At 55.9% G+C, this 17,631-nt stretch overlaps 2 protein-coding genes across 10 annotated transcripts; one reads left to right on the top strand and one right to left on the bottom strand.

Annotated features, from left to right (window-relative positions):
- Positions 1 to 530: 530 nt before the first annotated feature.
- itprid2 (ITPR interacting domain containing 2) lies at positions 531 to 13,532 on the bottom strand. Of its 7 annotated transcripts, none has more exons than XM_085920542.1 (22): positions 13,362 to 13,531; positions 11,446 to 11,523; positions 11,177 to 11,350; positions 10,473 to 10,515; positions 9,198 to 9,247; positions 9,070 to 9,123; positions 8,368 to 8,407; positions 8,177 to 8,266; positions 7,815 to 7,962; positions 7,672 to 7,732; positions 6,404 to 6,827; positions 6,158 to 6,314; positions 5,970 to 6,021; positions 5,577 to 5,665; positions 3,333 to 5,486; positions 3,161 to 3,205; positions 2,978 to 3,102; positions 2,658 to 2,775; positions 2,546 to 2,593; positions 2,140 to 2,454; positions 1,923 to 1,981; positions 531 to 1,862 (listed from the first exon to the last, which is right to left on the bottom strand). In XM_085920542.1, the coding sequence occupies exons 2-22, from the start codon at positions 11,519 to 11,521 to the stop codon at positions 1,808 to 1,810; spliced, it is 4,377 nt and encodes a 1,458-aa protein (XP_085776668.1). In that variant the 5' UTR covers positions 11,522 to 11,523; positions 13,362 to 13,531; the 3' UTR covers positions 531 to 1,807. The 7 variants fall into 7 exon arrangements, with proteins under 7 accessions (XP_085776668.1, XP_085776666.1, XP_085776669.1 ...); XM_085920540.1 differs by having other exon boundaries at positions 531 to 1,981; positions 2,140 to 2,181; positions 2,218 to 2,454; XM_085920543.1 differs by having other exon boundaries at positions 531 to 1,981; positions 6,404 to 6,656; positions 6,726 to 6,827; positions 13,362 to 13,530.
- Positions 13,533 to 14,861: 1,329 nt separating this feature from the next.
- Positions 14,862 to 17,584, top strand: neurod1 (neuronal differentiation 1). Of its 3 annotated transcripts, none has more exons than XM_085920554.1 (4): positions 14,862 to 14,940; positions 16,064 to 16,382; positions 16,673 to 16,902; positions 16,993 to 17,584. In XM_085920554.1, the coding sequence occupies exons 2-4, from the start codon at positions 16,096 to 16,098 to the stop codon at positions 17,511 to 17,513; spliced, it is 1,038 nt and encodes a 345-aa protein (XP_085776680.1). In that variant the 5' UTR covers positions 14,862 to 14,940; positions 16,064 to 16,095; the 3' UTR covers positions 17,514 to 17,584. The 3 variants fall into 3 exon arrangements, with proteins under 3 accessions (XP_085776680.1, XP_085776681.1, XP_085776679.1); XM_085920555.1 differs by lacking the exon at positions 14,862 to 14,940 and adding an exon at positions 14,978 to 15,039; XM_085920553.1 differs by lacking the exon at positions 14,862 to 14,940 and adding an exon at positions 15,129 to 15,423.
- The last annotated feature ends 47 nt before the right edge of the window (positions 17,585 to 17,631 follow it).

The raw sequence follows: 17,631 nt of genomic DNA, 5'->3' as shown, positions 1-17,631 counted from the left end.
CAGTGAACATTAACAGGAACTGCCGAGCGTCTTGGCGCCCGCTGAGGGACGGTCAACGTCCGGCGTGCCCACGCTCCCGTGCAAATCAAGCGCTTGAATTCTCCTCGGTCTCGCGCGATGGCCGCTCGGGGATCCCGCTCAGCACGCTCGATGAACTTACCGTGCCCATTTATGGCCGGGCTTGTTCCGATCGACTGATTTGGCTTGCTCAAATAGGAGCACAAACTGGACCAATCGTTCATTTTCACTTGGGAGTGAAATGCATAGGGCTAGCTGCGTTTGTTTTGGCCAACAGGACGGAATTCGGAGGGAACCCCGACTTCGTTCTCGTCCGTTTTCATAAGGCACGTCCGTGGTCTCGCAGCTCCAGGAGCTACCAGACGTGACCGACCCCGGAAGCCCCCGCTGCGCTGTCTCGGTTGAACCCGGCCGGCCGGCCGGCGTTGGCCTCGAACAAACCCACCAAAGGTCATCTCACTGTTTGCCCGACGCTCACGTAACGCAAAGCAGAAAGAAGAATCAACAGCCAGTTGTAATGAAAATAAATACATCTGTTTTATTCTTCGGATTTCTAGTAGTGAGCCCTCCCTGCATTAAGGCGCAATTTCCACGATTCACAAATATGGAAAAGAGTGAAGGAGCGAGCGTATGTCGCGTTGCAGTGACTCCACAGCGGATCTAAACATCATTGATTATCAATCCCTAGAGATGGACGTTCAGTGTTAGCCCGACCCCCGTGAAAATGGTTGAATATTGAGCGTGCGCGCGCTCGCTCGTTCTCAATCAAACGTGACAACTTGCACAACGAGACCTTGAGCCCATTCTGACCTACCACATTTCCATCACTAACAACGTCTGCGCATACAGTGTGTACCAAATGGCTCAGAAATGGCCTACCGAACGAAGCTAATCGGTTAGCACGTTTGCAAACACGCAACCTCTCTTCCAACTCTTTTCTTCTGCGTGTAAAGAAACCAGCGGCGTCGATAAGTTGCTCCATTAGCTAATGTCTTAGTATGCGGGCGAGCTAACCTGCTAAAACGCTTCGCTCAATGTCTTCTCAGCTCGGGTGGCTAACATGTAGCATTTGAACACAAAAGATTAGCAACATTTGCGTTGACGTGTAGCTGCCTAGCCGCTGACGTCGATTGGCCAACTGCCGCTAACGCTGACGAGCCCATTCCTTTCTCAAGCGTGACGACGGCGGTCGTGTAAACGGCAACTTTGTGCATACACGTGCTCACACACGCGCGCTCACAAAAATCACTCTCAAGCAATGTCGCACGGTCATACGCTGAGCAAAATCTCAGTGGCTTCTCTCTCTCACACAATCTGACATTGGCACAAATGCCACAGTCATGGCTGGCGTTGTTGGTGGCACCGTGGTGAGGAATTGATTAGGAAGGAAAAAAGGAAAAAAAAAAAAGATGCCGCCCGTCAGAGTGCTGCTCTTGGATGTGCCGAGTGGGTCTGAGCGGTCCTGGCTTCTGGTCCCGCTCCAATTTTCTTATCATGTCTTTGCTGATCCCGCCTTTTTGCTAGTCCTGGCTATTAGGTTTCATCCTTTCGCTCTCGGTTAGTGTCGGCGGGGTTTGCTAGTGACCAGGGCGGCAGCGGCTGAGACTAGCAAACAAAGCAAAGCAAAGCAAAGGAAAGGAAAGGAAAGGCACAGCGAGGAGAGGAGAGGAAAGGTGCAAGCGCTTCCCTCGCTTGTGGCCGCTGCTTTTGCTATCAGCGCAGTCGCTGGCCCAAGCGCAGTGTGCTCGACATTCAGTGTTGCTCTTCCGCAGTGTCTGGACGTGGCGGGCTAGAGGCTCCGGCCGGGCCGGACGCCGGGCCGGACGCCGGGCCGGACGCCGGGCCGGACGCCGGGCCGGACGCCGGGCCGGACGCCGGGCCGGACGCCGGGCCGGACGCCGGGCGGCGAGGGCTCCTCCGACATCTGCGGCCGCCGCACTTCCTGCATCCCGCTCTCACCGATCTGGAGCACAATGAGGCCACGGCGTCAGAAGACAAGTGGAAGTCCAACTTGCAGGACAAATCAAGTTTAGCCAATCTGACATTTTACAACTGGATTGAAAAGGCCCTTTTTTTGGAGTATTTTCCATCCACGTTGCCCTTTGAGCTCAGCGCGTTTACCTCCGTAACGAGCCGGTTCAGGTCATCGTCTTCGCCCGGGGCCTCGCCCGGGGCCTCGCCCGGGGCCTCGCCCGGGGCCTCCTCTTTGCTGCTCGCGTCCTCCCGGACCCGGTGGTCTGGGTCCCGCTGCCTGTCGGGGCGAGGGGGCGGCGCCGGGGTGATATTGACGAACGCCCGGTACACGGCGGGCTTGTGCGGGTCGCCGACCGGGTCCGCCCCCGGCGTGGAGGGCCGACGGGACGCGGGGGAAGCGGCGCGCTCGTCGTAGCTCAGCTCCGATTGGAGGAGGAACTGCTCCCTCAGGAGGGCTGACACCTGCGCAAGCACACCTTAGCATGGTTAGCTCTAACGTCGGCCGGCGCCTAATGCGATTCAGCGTCGAGCGTGTGCAACGTGCTTGACTCACCGGCTCCACGGCTCCGAGCGTCGAGCCGGTCGCCGCCCGGTCCGCGTCCTGCCGAGGGGGAGGAGCCGCTTAGTCGCCGGCGTGGGCGGCGCTACGCCGAGTGTCTGCTTACCTGGCGTGGCCCCGCCTCTTCCGTCAGCTCCATCACTTTGTCGTCCAGCCGCTGTTCCAACTCCAGCAGTTCCTCTCTGACGGACGAACGTAGCGACTCCAGCTGCTCCGCCTCCAGCCTGCACACACGGAGGGTCAAGCACGAACGAACGAACGAACGCACCCACCCACCCACCCACCCACCCACACAGAATGGTCCTTTCACAACACAGGCAAACACACACATATCAACAAACAAGCACATAAGTACACATAGGTACACATTGCCACATGCGCACCCACACAAGCACACATGGAGGCTAAGGCTCCCCGTTAGCGGACCTGTCAGCGGGGCTCAGGTGTTTGTAGACCAGCGCCTGCTGGCGGACCACGGACAGCTCCAGCTCGCCCATCTGTTCCCGGAAGGCGGCCAGGCTGCGCCGCTTCCGGCGGAGCTCGTCCAGGGCCTGGAGGAAGGCAAAGGTTAGAAAAGTGGCGCGGAAGGAAGGAAGGGCGCTTGCTTACCTGTCGACGGGAAGCCCGGGGACCTGCGTCCGAGGCGTCGGCGCGCTGCCGAGAAAAGAGAAAAGCTTGGAAAAGGGAATCAAGTTGAATACAAACAAGCCTTGCCATCAAATCAGCCACAACAAATACAACTTTCAAATAGCTTTTGAGCACAAAAAGTGCACCAACCAACCTGGTTGAGAGTGTGAACGGTCCCCCTGATGTCATGAAGAACCCTCCTCAGCTCCATCTCCGTGCCGGACAAGACCTGACCGGAAGCCGGATTCGAGGCCGAGCGCAAGCCGTACCCCGGACCCAGACGGGGGTCGTGAGCCAGATTGTGACCCGGGTGCAAGCCGAAACCGGCACCGAGGCCCGGGTGGAGGTCGCGAGCCAGAATATGACCCGCGTGCGAGCCGTAACCGGGACCCAGACCCGGGTGGAGGTCGCGAGCCAGAATATGACCCGCGTGCGAGCCGTAACCGGGACCCAGACCCGGGTGGAGGTCGTGAGCCAGAATATGACCCGCGTGCGAGCCGTGAGCGGGATGGGGGCCTTGAGCCACGTCGTGACCCGGATAGGGTCCCGGGCCGACACCCGGGTAGGGGTTGTGACCGTGACTGTGAGCCAGATGAGGGCCGTCGCCAGCTCCGGGGTGGGGACTGCGGTTGTGGCCGGCGTGAGCCGAGTAGGGGCTAGCCGGGTGGGGACTCTGACCCGGATGAAAGCCGTTCCCGAGGCCGTGGTGGTGACCCTGGCCCCGATGCCACGCTGGGGGAGACCAGGGACCGAGCTGCTGGTAAGCCTGCCGATAACCCGGGTAGGGCGAGCTGTGGGGAAGCGAATGGTACGCCGTGTGGTAGTGCTGCTGCGCAATGTGGGGACTTCCCAGAGGGATGTTCCACAGGCTGGCGTAGTGGGGCGCTCCACCCAAAGGAAACGGCTGCTGGAGGAGGTTGGGGAGGCTGCCGTAGGGGTACAGGAGGGAGTGGTCCACAGGGAGGGCGGACAACGGGCTCCCCGCTCTGGGGCTAGGGCTCGGGGAGAGGACGGGGGTCCCGCCCTGCCCATAGTGTCCAAACAGCTCCTGAGTGGAGGACAGATCGGGGACGCTCTGGGTGATCCAGGGCCACTCGGTGGGGGGGCTGGCACTTCTCAGCGAGCGGGGCGAGCGCACCGGAACGTTAGGAGAGCGCACCGGAGGCTCGCCAGACTCGGGAAGGTTGGGGATAATTAGGGTGGAGACGCAGGTGGGCGAGTCGGCGCAGGGCTCCTGACTGTAGCGGAAAGCGTAGCGGGGCTGGCTACAAAAGGTCCGGCGGCCCCGCTGCCCCAACTGGATCTCCACCGACGACACCACCCTGGTGGGGGACAGCAGCGAGGACGGGAGAGAGGAGGACCTTTGCAAGGGAAGACCGCCTCGATGACGCCTTCGGCTCGAGTGCGGATCCGCATCGCCCAAACGCTCCTTGACGCGCATCAGCGCGCTCAGGACGGGGGATTGTGGGGCGGGGAGATGGAAAGGATGGCCCCAGGGAGGCGGAGCTTGAGGACCCAAGGGATCGGCCCGGGATGGCCGTTGCCGGGGGGAATTTGTCGTCGGCGGCGCTTCCAAAGTCAGCGGGTCCGAGGTGGGCGGATCTGAGGACGCTTCCCGGGTGGGAGGATCTGAGGACGGTTCAGAGGGCGGCGGTTCCGAGGTCAGCCGATTTGAAGGCGGCGGGTCAGAGGGCGGCGGTTCCGAAGTCAACGGATCCGAGGGCGGCGGTTCCGGGGTCAACGGATCAGAGGGCGGCGGTTCCGAGCTCGGCGGATCAGAGGGCGGCGGTTCCGAGGTCGGCGGATCAGAGGGCGGCGGTTCCGAGGTCGGCGGATCAGAGGACGGCCGTTGCGAGGTCGGCGGATCAGAGGACGGCCGTTCCGACGTCGGCGGATCAGAGGACGGCCGTTCCGAGGTCGGCGGATCAGAGGACGACGGTTCCGAGGTCGGCCGCAGATCAGAGGACGAAGGTTCCGAGAATGGGGATTTCGAGACGGGCGGGTCCGAGCGCGGCAGATCCGATGGGGGCGAGTCCTTTTCTTGAGAAGGTTCTGGCGCTTCCCCTCCCGCCGCGAGGTTCTTGGGGAGCTGGTGGGCCTTGTACTGGGGCAGCGGTTGGTGGTCTTCGTCTTCCCGGCGGGCACTCCCGTTTTCCTGGCCGGCCCCTGGAGTGATTTCCGACTCCTCGGGCCGCGCGTCCGGCAAGTCGAACGCCAATTGTTTGAGAGAGATGGGCGTGGCCACGTCCAGCGAGGGGTGCGATGTCACCGTGGTTTCGCTGTCGCAGCTGTCACTGCTTTCCTGAACCTGAACAAACACGTTCACAAAAATGGCCCTTTTTCCACACATTGATCCACACGTGCTGCAGGCCTTGGAGGACGTGTCCAGTTCGTCCACCTTGAGGTTGGCGGCGGCGTCCAGCGACGACGTCTCCTCGGCGAAGCCGCTGCTGTCCGACTGCTGGCTCACCGTCCGCAGCAGGTCTGCTGGCAAAAGGCGGCGTGCGTGAGCGCGGGCGGGCGGGCGGGGTGCGTGAGCGCGGGCGGGCGGGGTGCGTGAGCGCGGGCGGGGTGCGTGAGCGCGGAGTGAGCGCGTAGGCACCGCCTTCATCCTCCGGGGGCCGCTCTCGCGCAAGTGCCCCCGCGCCACCCGTTTACAGCCGTTGGCTTACGTAAGCCAGACCTTCAGCGGCTGAATGGAAATTTCCTCCGGAGCCAGAAAGTGAAATCAAACAGTTGTCCGTCTCCTTGCCGAAAAAGGAAGAAGAAGAAGAAGAAGGCGAGTTCTCACCTGAGCTTCGGGACGATCTGATCTGAAGAGCTTCGTCTTCGTTGCTTTGAATCTGAGGAGATACGGCTGGCTTTACCATGGCAGAAGAAAGGCAAAACAGTAAAGTTGAAAAACAAATGTACACAGCTTGGGAAGGAAGGAAGGAGGAGGAAAGCAACCAGGAGAGCTCAAAACAAGGCCAGATGTACCTCCTCCATGTCAAAGGAGTCGGCGTTCTCCGTGCGCAAGTGAGCCAGCTGGGGCCCCGCCGCCGCCGCCTTCTTCTCGGGGGCCTGCAGCTCAAGCGCGCTCCCATCCGCCGCTGCCGCCGCCGGCGGCGGATTAGGCTGGTGTTCGGCGTTTAGGCTAGAAGGCAAAAGCAGCTTGTGACATGGCTTCAAGGATGAAGAGGCAAAGGGCTACGAGCGGCGACCGCCACCCGTGCGTGCGCTCACCGCCTCGCGGTCTGCTCCTTGTCGCCTTCTTCGGCGACGGTGGCCAGCGAGCGGCTGTCCTTCTTGCGCACGTGCTCGTCGTCGGTGGGGGCGGGGGGCGGCGCCGCCGCGTCGGCCGCCGCGTCGGCCGACGCCATTGACAGGTTGTGCTTGCTCAGGCTCTTTTTCAGACGGTCGGCCAGGTTCAGAGCAGATTTCTTCCTCTGAAGAAGCGACGGCGGCGACCGCTCCTTGGCGGCCTCTCCTCCGCCTCCTGAATCAAAAGGGAAAAGGCCGTCCGTCCCCCACGGAAAGCAGAAACAAACCTCGTCGCCGCCGTTACCTTGATCGCCGACGTTCTGGACGGAATGACCGGACACGTGACCGTAAAGCTGGATGAACTGATTGGCCACCGTGGTCAACACCTCAATCTGACGGAAGCGACCTGGCGGACGCACGCACGCACGCCATCAAACGCTAGCGACAGGCTCGGACATTTTTCTCACAGCTAAAAAAATGTGTGTGTGGGGGGGGGGTTAAAAATAGAAGAACAGAATGTACTTGCACTGCAAAGCATCAAGAGCTTCTGTCTTTTTTTTTTTTGGAGGGCCACCAAAAGCCGGCGGCGGCGCACAGCCCAGCCAGTCAACGGGCCGGAGCCCAGCGCCGCTGCGAGCCTAGTGCCTCTGCGAGCCCAGCGCCGCTACGCCCGATTTAAGGAAGCGGCCCAATTGCCTTGACCGAGCGAGCGAGCGGTCGGAGCGTGCGTCCAACTCCGGTGCTTGGCGTGGCCGGGAAAACAACACGTTGTCGGTTCCCAGCGCGGGGCTGGCGTTACGCAACCGTCCCATCCCGGGAAAACAGAATGTCCCGGAAGACAAACGGCGACTTCCTTTGACAAGAGGGCCACTTTGTCAGCAGCGTGTTTAACGGCCCAGACATTCACGTCTAAATAAAGACGGCCATCTTGGAAACATCACGCCGGACGTGCGTGCCTGTGTGCGCGCAAATGCGTGTGAAGCATGACAATGACAGTGTGTGTGTGTGTGTCTTTTTGAGTTTGTGAGTGTGGGGGAGAGCACAAGAGTGAGGAGACAGTTACCCAGAGTGAGGAGCGTGCATGCGGGAGGGAGGGAGGGAGGGAGGCACACAAACACATCTTTGTGGTGTGCGGCTGCTGCCGCCGACCCGGCAACCCGAATCAATCCCGAATGGATGCGCAAGCTAATGCTAAGCCAGAGAGTGAAACAAGCCCAGCGAGTTTGTGGTGAACGAGCACGAGCACTGACTTGTCAGAGCGTAGTTGGGGTTCTCCACCTCCATCCGCTGGAGCTGAGCTCCCAGGTACACCTGCGAGCGAGCCACATCGTCGCATCCGGCCGTACAAAATCAGGCTACGCTACGTTAGCTCATTTGGATCGGGCGCGTCAACCTTGATGTCGATGCCGCGCGCCGCCGACGAGTTGTTGAAGAAGCGCGAGGGGATCTTGGAGGACATGTCGGGCTCGTCCCTCCCGAATCCCAAATTGAGCAAGATCTCCTCCGGGTCCTCCTCGTACAGGTCCAGCAGCTCCGACACGCTGCGGATGAAAAGTTGGATGTTTTCAGTAACGGCAAAGCAAGAAAGCGGGTCTTTTTTGGAAAAAAATTTGTCAAGACAAGTCAATCGTCCGCCTTGGAAACAAAGCCACCCACCCGCCGACCGACCGGTAGGGGGGTAGGGGCAGCAGGGAGCGGGCGCAGCGCGCCGCCAACTCCGGGCCAGTAGGTGGCACAAGTCGCTAAGGGACCAACCTGGACACGGTGCTGCTCTTTCCGGAGCCGGTGGAGTTCATACTTGGGGCTTTTTCTTTGTACTGACTCCTCTTGCGATCGGCGGCCAGACTGCCGCGAGGAAGCCCCCAAGGAACGGACGGGACGGGACAGGTCGGGAAGTGAGCCGAGCCGGCGGCACCGAGGAGACAACAAAGACAGAGCGGACTCACCGGGATCCCGTCTTCTTGTTGACGCACTCGAGTTGGTCGGCTGCGATGGCAACAACAAAAGGAAGGAAGGAAAAAAAAGACGTCAACAACCACACTCGAGTCACAGCGATATTAAAAACGACTCCAACGGGAACGGAATCACTCGAGGTTTGCGCTATGATGATTCAGATTGGTTGCCATCCACTTAGGCTATTTGGATTCCACACAAGAGCAACTTTGATATCAGATACAAGATGATTGACTCCAACTACTAGCGTGCGATAGCGTTCTGTCCGCTTACCGAGTCGGAGAATATTCACCGGTTGAGAGGCCGATTTGAATCCCTTCCTTCTCAGTGAAACATTTCCATGACTCCGTTATCATTAAAATAGCCGTAGATTGATGACTTTTCCGTTCAAAATGAACGAACGCCAATTCAGGAGCCACCACTGACTTTGAAGGTCCTGCGAGCGACGTGGAGTCAAACTACGGACACATCCTATTTGACTATTAAGATTTGTACGTGTCGCGTGACTTGACAGACAGTGGCTTGATTTGATTGCGACCCGCCCAGCAACTCTTGAGGACGTGCAACATGACTTTTGCCAGCCAGCACTACTGGCAGCCGCTCGCCCGGCCACTCGCCCGGCCGCTCGCCCGGCTGCTCGCTCGCCCGCCCGCTCGCTCGCCCGCCCGCCCGCGTTTGGCCGGCGCCCTACTGACCGTCAGCTCCCAGAAAAAGGTCATCTTCAAAGCTGCAGCCGTTCCTCGCCGCCCCTGTGGGCCAGTGACAAACGGCGGCCTCAATCCTTTTTGTCAACTGGTTGCTCTTGTGAGGAGACAGCGCTTACCTTTGCCCGCAGGTGCGCTCTGATCCTCCAGCGACACTCCCAGCGGCGTTCTAACAAACACAAGAAGAAAAGCAACATGGCGGAAAAAATGACTTGATGTCAATTCACAACAGGGTTATTTAAAAAGTAAACTGGCTAGGCTAGGCTAGGCTAACTCCTTTCAGTAGCTTTGGATTGATTGCGTGATGCTAACTTCCTGTCGCTAACGCACGCTGGTGTATGATCCAGACTTACCTGTCCGGCAGGTTACGTGCCTACATGCCTGTCAGCGATGTCGACTAAACTGGACCGGAGCCAACTACACCGGACTGGACTGGACTGGACGACGCGACTCGATTGACTCGCTGCTTGGCGACTGAGCTAGCGGCAGCCAGACACGCTTATGCAATTCGACGCTCTTATCAATGGGACAAACTTCACACTCGCCATACACGCACGCGTGCACGCACACACACACACACACACACACACACACACACACACACACTTACATACTTTCTCACACGTATACAAACAAATATCTACACATTGACTGGCACACATATCTACTCGTACACATGTGTCACACAGCAGGATGCCAGCAAACGCACACGTTACATTTCTAGACATTGTGATTCCTCCATCAACTATTCCACTCACCCACAAAACTACACTCAAACTTTTTGCTCTCACACATTCACAAGAACACATTCCCCTCACGCACGCACGCACGGCCACACTCTGAATATGCAGAGACTGGCGTTCACACAAATTCACGCGCACTCTAAAAGCTTGCGTAACCTGGCGCAGCCGCCGCATTCACACGTCCTCCAACCGCCCGACGGCCGGCCGAGCGACCGAGCGACCGTGTTGGGCCCCGCGGCAGTTGCCGTGGCAACGGGTGACTCCTCTATGCGTGTGATAAATGTTGACTCAGCAATAGAAGAAGCAACTCCTCCTTTGTTGACTTTCTTTCTTGTGTCTTTGACAGCCTCCAGCGTGCGTGCGTGCGTGCGCGTGTGTGTGTGTGTGTGTGTGTGTGTGTGTGTGTGTGTGTGTGTGTGTGTGTGTGTGTGTGTACGTGTGTGTACTGCACACGCAGGCTGCTAGCACACGAGTGGAAAAAGAAAGTGTGGGCCAGTTGCTTGGCGCATTAGCGCAACATTAGCAGAGCCCCGCGTCAACACCTCCGCTACAGTAGGGGGTGACGACTGTCCTTTTGCTTGCCGCATTCTTCTATTGCTCAACCAATTTGTATTTTCCACCTTTGAAAATGTTTTTTTTGTCGGGGCTTACCTGCATTGGTCGAGCCAACAGGTGATCTTGTTGGGAGCGAGTCCTGCCAAAGCCACAAACAGCAACAAGAGAGACATCAGCACGCCATGCGGCTTACAAAAAAGATACGATGTATCCGCACACGCCGAGCTTTTGGCACAGCAATCCATATTTTGTGTTTTACAAAATGAAGCTAGGGAGGCGAGAAAGAGGCCCTCGAGTCAGCACGTTGCGTGTTGAAACAAGAGCGCAAGACAAAACATTCCCTTCCACAAGCACTGCGCCGCCACCACCGCCGCCGCCAGGGAAATCTCCGAGTGGCACAGCATTGGCCGCGCTTCGAGTAGCAGCTAGCGGTAGCCAGACACGCTAACGTGCGCAAACAATCCATCACGAGATCAAAATCCTCCAAAAACAAGATGGAGCCATTTTGGAGGGAAACAGCAGATCCTTTGAGCGGTGGAGACCACGGAGACCGTAGAAGCCACTGGGACCGTTTGAACCAGATCTACCTAGCGCAAGATCTACTGAGGCAGGCAGACTACCAAGCAAAGCACATACCGTAAGCCAGAATGAGCGACATATTCAAGTCTATTGGTAAGAGCAAAGAAGCCTATGCTCACAAAGGATACACTCTGATCCCAAAATCAGATCAAGGAGCCACATCTACACCGCATGCATCACGTGCCAACAACCCCCTATGTCAGCCAGCGTGTGAGGTTCACCTGGTTCTTCAGAGGTCTTCTTCGGAACCCCGTTGGACTCGGCGGTGCAGTCTGGCAGGGGTTCGGCGTTGTCCTGCGCCTTTTGCGTTTCCTGCCAAGTAGAGTCCCGACTCTTAGCCCAGGCCCGCCGTCGTAGGGAGGCCACGCTGCACTTGGGCCCGGCGCTGCTGGCATCTGGACGGACGGGGAACAATGTGGATCATGTGACCAAACCTGATAGATAGATAGATAGATAGATAGATAGATAGCTAGGAAGGAAGGAGGAGTACCTGGAGGCAGGGCTGGGTCTTGGAGAATGGCGGGACTCTCCATGGTTGCTACGGCAACATCTTCAGCTGCTAGCATACCTGTGAGGACGGGGAAACGCGTCAGACACAAGAACGAGCGTAGCGCCGACCGTTACAATATCCACAAATGCACTAGAAGCACCGAAAGGAGATGGAACTATTGAAACCGACCACTGGACCCGTTCAAACCACTGGAAGCTTTGAGACCACCAGAAATCCTTTGGGTTACAGGCACACATGAGTCTTTGAGGTTACTGGCATCATAGAGAGCATTTGAAGAAGCACTGAAGCCACGAGGATCACGAGAATCAAAGAGACCACTAAAACCATTGACATCCTGAAGCTCACTGGGGTCATTGGGACGACTCGGATCCCCACTGAGACCGCTGGCACTCATGCAAACCACCTTGACCACTGGAACCACCGTGGACATTGAGGCCACCGGAGACCACGGAGACCGTAGAAGCCACTGGGACCGTTTGAACCGGTGGCACGGCAAAACCATCGCAACGGCCACAAATAGATGCGCTGGGAAGAGGACGTGTGAAACAGGAAACGAGTGTTTACGGCCACCAGCACAACAACTTCCTGTCGGGAGAGCGCGCGTGCGTGCGTGCGTGCGTGGGCGCGTGCGAGCGAGTGAGAGATTTTCATAAACAAATTCAAGCACAAAAGCACTCAACGACATCAAACAGACAAACAACTCAAATTGACAACATTAATAAGGACAAACTGCTCAAAGGCAAATGTTGCCAAAACCAAAAGCGTCACGTGACTATCCAACGACACACATCGTCACAACACTCGAGTCTCCCTTTCCGGCATGATTAAACTTCCATGAGGTGGCTCTCGCCATTAGAAGTGACAATATCTCCTGGTTGGCAGGAAACGTGCTTGACGACAATGCGTCGTCACACGCCGTTATTGCCGTTGGAAAGAGGAGAAAGTCCACTGGCGCTCCCTACTCAGCGCTTTTTCATGATGTGAAACCTTTTCAAGCCCACACTTTGGAGTCAGTCAGTCAGTCAGCGCATCAAACGAGCCAGTTTCTCACCCACCCAGCAAATTGTTTGGCTGGCTGGCAAACATCTCGATGGCGCCAGTTATTTTGAACACGTGATGTGTTTCGAAAGGACAACATCGCTCGGTTCGGACGGCGCTGCTTTACACAGACAGCGTGGTAACGGACGGGAGTGACGTTGAGAAACACGCGTGGCTTGGCACCACCATCATCATCTCGGTCGTATTCTCAACGACTTGTCAAATGAACTCTTTCTAAAGTTGTATTTCGTTTTTATGACGTAGTTAAATGTCACAAACAACTTTGGAATGTTTCCTGGCTATGGCAAAGTCGTTTGTCTTGGCATGAAACATGACGCAAGTGAACTAACTTGTTTACAAAAACACTGTGAAGGTGTGCAACGCCACCCAGGTGGCTCAACTCGAGGTAGTGACGTTTTCATGAAGTGTCACGAATGACTGTCTGGTCTGCGGATGCCATTATGGCGCTTCAAGCCTGCCTGCGTGCGTGCGTGATCTTGACGTGGACATGAGCTCATGTGTCACTGACGTAACGTTGTGTTGACGTTTGACGTCATCGCGCAACCTGTGTGCGGGCGATTCCACAAGTTTGCAGCGGTTCGCGCTGCCAGCCAGCCTGCCAGCCTGCCAGCCGTCAACGACGTCGCCCACGCCGCCAGGCCAGCCCAGGCCAGCCCAGCCCAGCCCGTCCGCATGCGACAAATGAGTGGTTCGGGCTCAAACGTCGCGACGAGGAAGTTGTTGGCGTCCTCCGAAAACGTCGCCAACAACTTTGATGGCGAAGACGAGGGCGGACTCCAAAGTAACTTTTGGCAAAAGTTGCTCAAAGTTGTCGGTCGGCGCGGAACGGAGCTCACCTTCATGTTGTCCGTCGCGTCCGTCGGCCGCAAGTGTCGAAGATTTGGCAAGAGATGACTTGTCTGTCCTCCTCCTCGTTCGTCGTCAACACTTGCTCACGTCCCACAATCCTGCTTCCGCTTCCTCCTGAATGGCCCGCACAAAAGCAAAAGGGCGAAACAGCACCCTCTAGCGGAACAACCGCCGTGCTACAGCTGCAACTGCCCAGGGAAAACGGATGTTGTTGATGTGGTTGGGATTTCATTCACGTCAGGAAAATCGGGGAAGAATAGAAATTCCTTCTCTATTCATTCGAAAGCATCCGTTTATTTTCGTTTGATTAAAAAGGTTGAAAAGTGCTGGTGGCTGGTTCCCCGTCTTCATCTTAATCAAGGGGGAGGGGGGCGCTATTTGCTCAATCACTTGAACGTTGACGTCCACCTGCTTGCTTCCCATAACGATGCAGCTTCAACAGCTGCCATGCGAGCCGTCGGCCGACAGGCGGAGCCAAAGACCAGTCGAGTGAGACATGCGCTCACGAGCGCTTGGTTTCATTCAGTCGCTCGCTTTGTCTCACTTTGTCAGAAAGTCTGGTGACAGTTTTCTGACTGCCGCTGCTGCTCCACTAATAGTCGTCATGATAATACGACGCAACACAATCCATCTTTACAACGGCGCTTTTGAAATGACTTGGGCTAGAAGAGGAAGAGAACCTTTTCTTTTGCTTGCATGCCAAGCAGACGTGCGGGATCCCGCGCTGTCATTTGATTCATGTGGCCGTGATGACGCCTTTGAAACGTGACAAAAGCACAGCAAAAATATTCACGTCGCCGCATTCCAGCCAAGAGATGGCGAGTGAGAGTGGCTTTTTGCTGCGAACTCGCAAAATTGACTCGGGGTTAAACATTATCCAGGTGAGCGCGCGCGCGAGCGAGCGAGCGTGCGAGGTGCTTGAAGGTTGGTTTCCCGGTAACAACGTCGCGACCGCTTGATCGCCCTCATCCTCATTACCAGCACGTTGCCATGGTGACCAACTCACCTGGCTGGTCCAAAGTTCAACCTTATTGGCCAATCGAGTCGATCGTTACTTTCACCAAGACCACAAAGTTCCATGCACGATATGTCAAATCGATGAAAATCAGATCGTGCATTTTCATCACGTTTGAAAGAAAACTGGATTGAGGTGCCAAATTTGTCCGGACATTGGCTCTATAGATGAAGATCATTGGGACTTTTTGAGATGCGCGTTTTGGCGGAGCCGCGTGGTCTGGGTTTGGCGCTTCACGCACGCGCGCGCGCGAGCGTGCGTGAAGCGGCAGATGGGCATTTCCGGAAGCTGGGTCACGTGATCCCCGGGGCCGTTTGGATGACGTGAACACCATATGGCGAGAGGGCGCGGCCTGGATAGGGTCATAGGCACGCGTGCGCGCACCTCCAGCACGAGCACAAGCACGAGCACGAGCACGACTCCTATAAAAGTGCGACTCCTCCGCGCGCACGACACAATCCTCCGAGCGACTGTCACGCGCACGCACGCACGCACGCACGCACGCGGTTGCGTGATCTCTGAAAAGCACGGCAAAGCAACAAGAACGACAGGTACGTGGATGGATGTGATGATGATGGATTATAGATGTGATCATTTGCCGCCAATGACGTCAGAAACAACAATCATTAATTGATTGCAATGGATTGAAAGTAAGGCGCCCGCCGCGCATGAACGCAACAAAGAACCATCGATCCTTTCCTTTCCTTTCCTTTCAACTTGTTCTATATGGTCGAGGCAATCTTTTGAATGAAATGACAAGTCATAAACAGCACTTTTGTTGCTTTCACTCCATTTGGAAGTGTTTTTGTTTTCTTTGCCAAATAGAAGAACATTTGTTTGTTCATTTATTTCGATCGTGTCACTTGACTTGATTTTTGGCCTTTGCAGAGTTTGACTCGTGTTGCTGTGTTTTCAATGATTTGATAAAAGTCAACGAAGTCAGTTAGTCCGTCGATGCGATGGTTGATTTGATCAGATTTCCGACTGATGATTTGATGTTTTTGGAAATGATTTCAGTTCCACCGTCGGCTAAGGTTTGTGATCAGTGATTTTCATTTTCCTCAAAACGGAACCGACTTTGTATGGCGAGTAAATGTCAATTAAAGTTCAGTTGTACGCTTTAAAGCTATATACACAAAACCACAAATCTGTTTGGTGGGCACAGTTCTTGTTCTAATTGGTTTTAATTGTGTGAAGTTTGACGTCATTATTGTTTCTATTTGCACGGTGATAAATATGCTTATGCTTGCGTATGCTTTTAAAAATAAATAGTTTGACAAGAATATAAGACAAAATATCTTTTTCAATGTATTTCTTATTTTACAATGAAAACGGTTCGATGATTTGAATACAAACTGAAGGTTGACGAAAATGTTTGAGTCAAGGTCTCGGAACATTTGACCAAAAAATGTTTTGTTCAAAGTAAAAAATCTCGGAAGATTCAACCAATTGTTTTTGCATCATATTCAATGTCGGAATTGACGTATAGGACCTGAATCCTTTCGGCAAAAAAGAATCACTGCAAGTTCTGAAGAAAATCACGATAGAAACATCTACATTTGATCAAGATGCCCTTGATATTCAATGTCAAATGGAAATTGCTGTTGGCAATGACACTTTGGATTGCTTTTTTGCAAACTGAATCTCCGACTTTGCATTCCTCGCCGAAACCAGCATCATCCTCATCCTCATCTTCATCTCGTGCCATGACGAGGTCGGAGCAGAATTTCGGCGAGTCCGAGGTTCAGCAGGAGGAGGCGTGCAGCCCCGCGGGGATCGGAACGGTGACCGGCACCGGCACCGGGACAGGAGATGAGGAGGAGGAGGACGATGAGCGCCGCCTCCTGGACGACGACGACGACGAGGACGAAGACGACCAAGAGCAAGAGCAAGAGCAAGAGCAGGAGGAAGACGAGGACGAGGGCGAGGGCGATGGCAAGCCAAAGAGACGAGGACCCAAGAAGAAGAAGATGACCAAGGCTCGCATGCAGAGGTGATCCCAGACGCTTACAACACAAAAAGATCAATTACAGGCAGAACATTTCATTGATTTACGGTACTTTGTCCTCCACTATTTGTTGGGGGAGGAACAATAAATAAATAAATAAATAAATAAATAACAATTTTATATAATTTATATAATTTTATTTTTTTTAAATGGGGCCGAGGATCCTCACGTCCACTTTGCACGTACCTTCATGGGAAATGAAGAGCACATCACTGGATGAGTGAAACGCTATTTGGGTCCACGAATTAAGCGTCAATGCATTTGTTGCCCTGCAGGTTCAAAGTTCGGCGTATGAAGGCGAACGCTCGCGAGCGCAATCGCATGCACGGCCTGAACGACGCCCTGGAGAGTCTGCGCAAAGTGGTGCCCTGCTACTCCAAGACACAAAAACTCTCCAAGATAGAGACCCTGCGCCTGGCCAAGAACTACATCTGGACCCTCAGCGAGATCCTGCGTTCCGGGAAAGCCCCGGACCTCATCACCTTTGTGCAGGCGCTCTGTAAAGGTGCGCTCACGCCGCGCTCGTACACACCATGCAGATGGACGATTTTTTTTCTTCTTATTTTAAAGTTGCGCTCTGGTCCCTCCCGCGCAGGTCTGTCCCAGCCGACCGCCAACCTGGTGGCGGGCTGTCTGCAGCTGAACCCTCGAACTTTCCTCCCCGAGCAGTCGCCCGAACTCCCGGCCCACTTGTCGCTGCCGCCGCCGGGCGCCGCCCCCTACGCGGCCCACTTCTCCTACCGGAGCCCCGGGCTGACGCCGGGCCTGCCCAGCCCGCCCTACGGCTCCATGGAGTCCTCGCACATTTTCCGCCAGGTCAAGGTTCCGGCGTACGGCGCCCCGGAAGGCTACTTTGACGGCGTCCCGCTGACGGACAGCCCCCCCTTCGACCCACCCCTCAGCCCACCCCTCAGTGTCAACGGGAACTTCTCGTCATTCAAACAGGAGGCGGCGGCGGCGGCGGTGGCGGCGGCGGCGGCGGTGGCGGCGGCGGACTACGACAAGAGCTACCCCTTCGGCGTCCACTACGGCGGGGGCGTCTACCAGCAGGTAGACAACCTGCTGGGCTTCGACGGACACTCGCATCAGCTCAACGCCATTTTTCACGAGTCGTGAAAAGAGCTAGGTCCCTGCATGGCGACGGCCAGACAGACCGGCAGCAATAAGCCAAACTATGCAATTTGACCCCCCCCCCCCCCCAAAAAAAAATAAAATCTATTTTTTTGAGCGTCCA

This window comes from Syngnathus leptorhynchus, chromosome 9 (genome assembly GCF_054491065.1).
Source record: "Syngnathus leptorhynchus isolate UIUO chromosome 9, UIUO_Slep, whole genome shotgun sequence".
Classification (NCBI taxonomy): domain Eukaryota; kingdom Metazoa; phylum Chordata; class Actinopteri; order Syngnathiformes; family Syngnathidae; genus Syngnathus; species Syngnathus leptorhynchus.
Note: the sequence above shows the minus strand (reverse complement) of the source record. Positions and strands in the feature narration are given on the sequence as shown.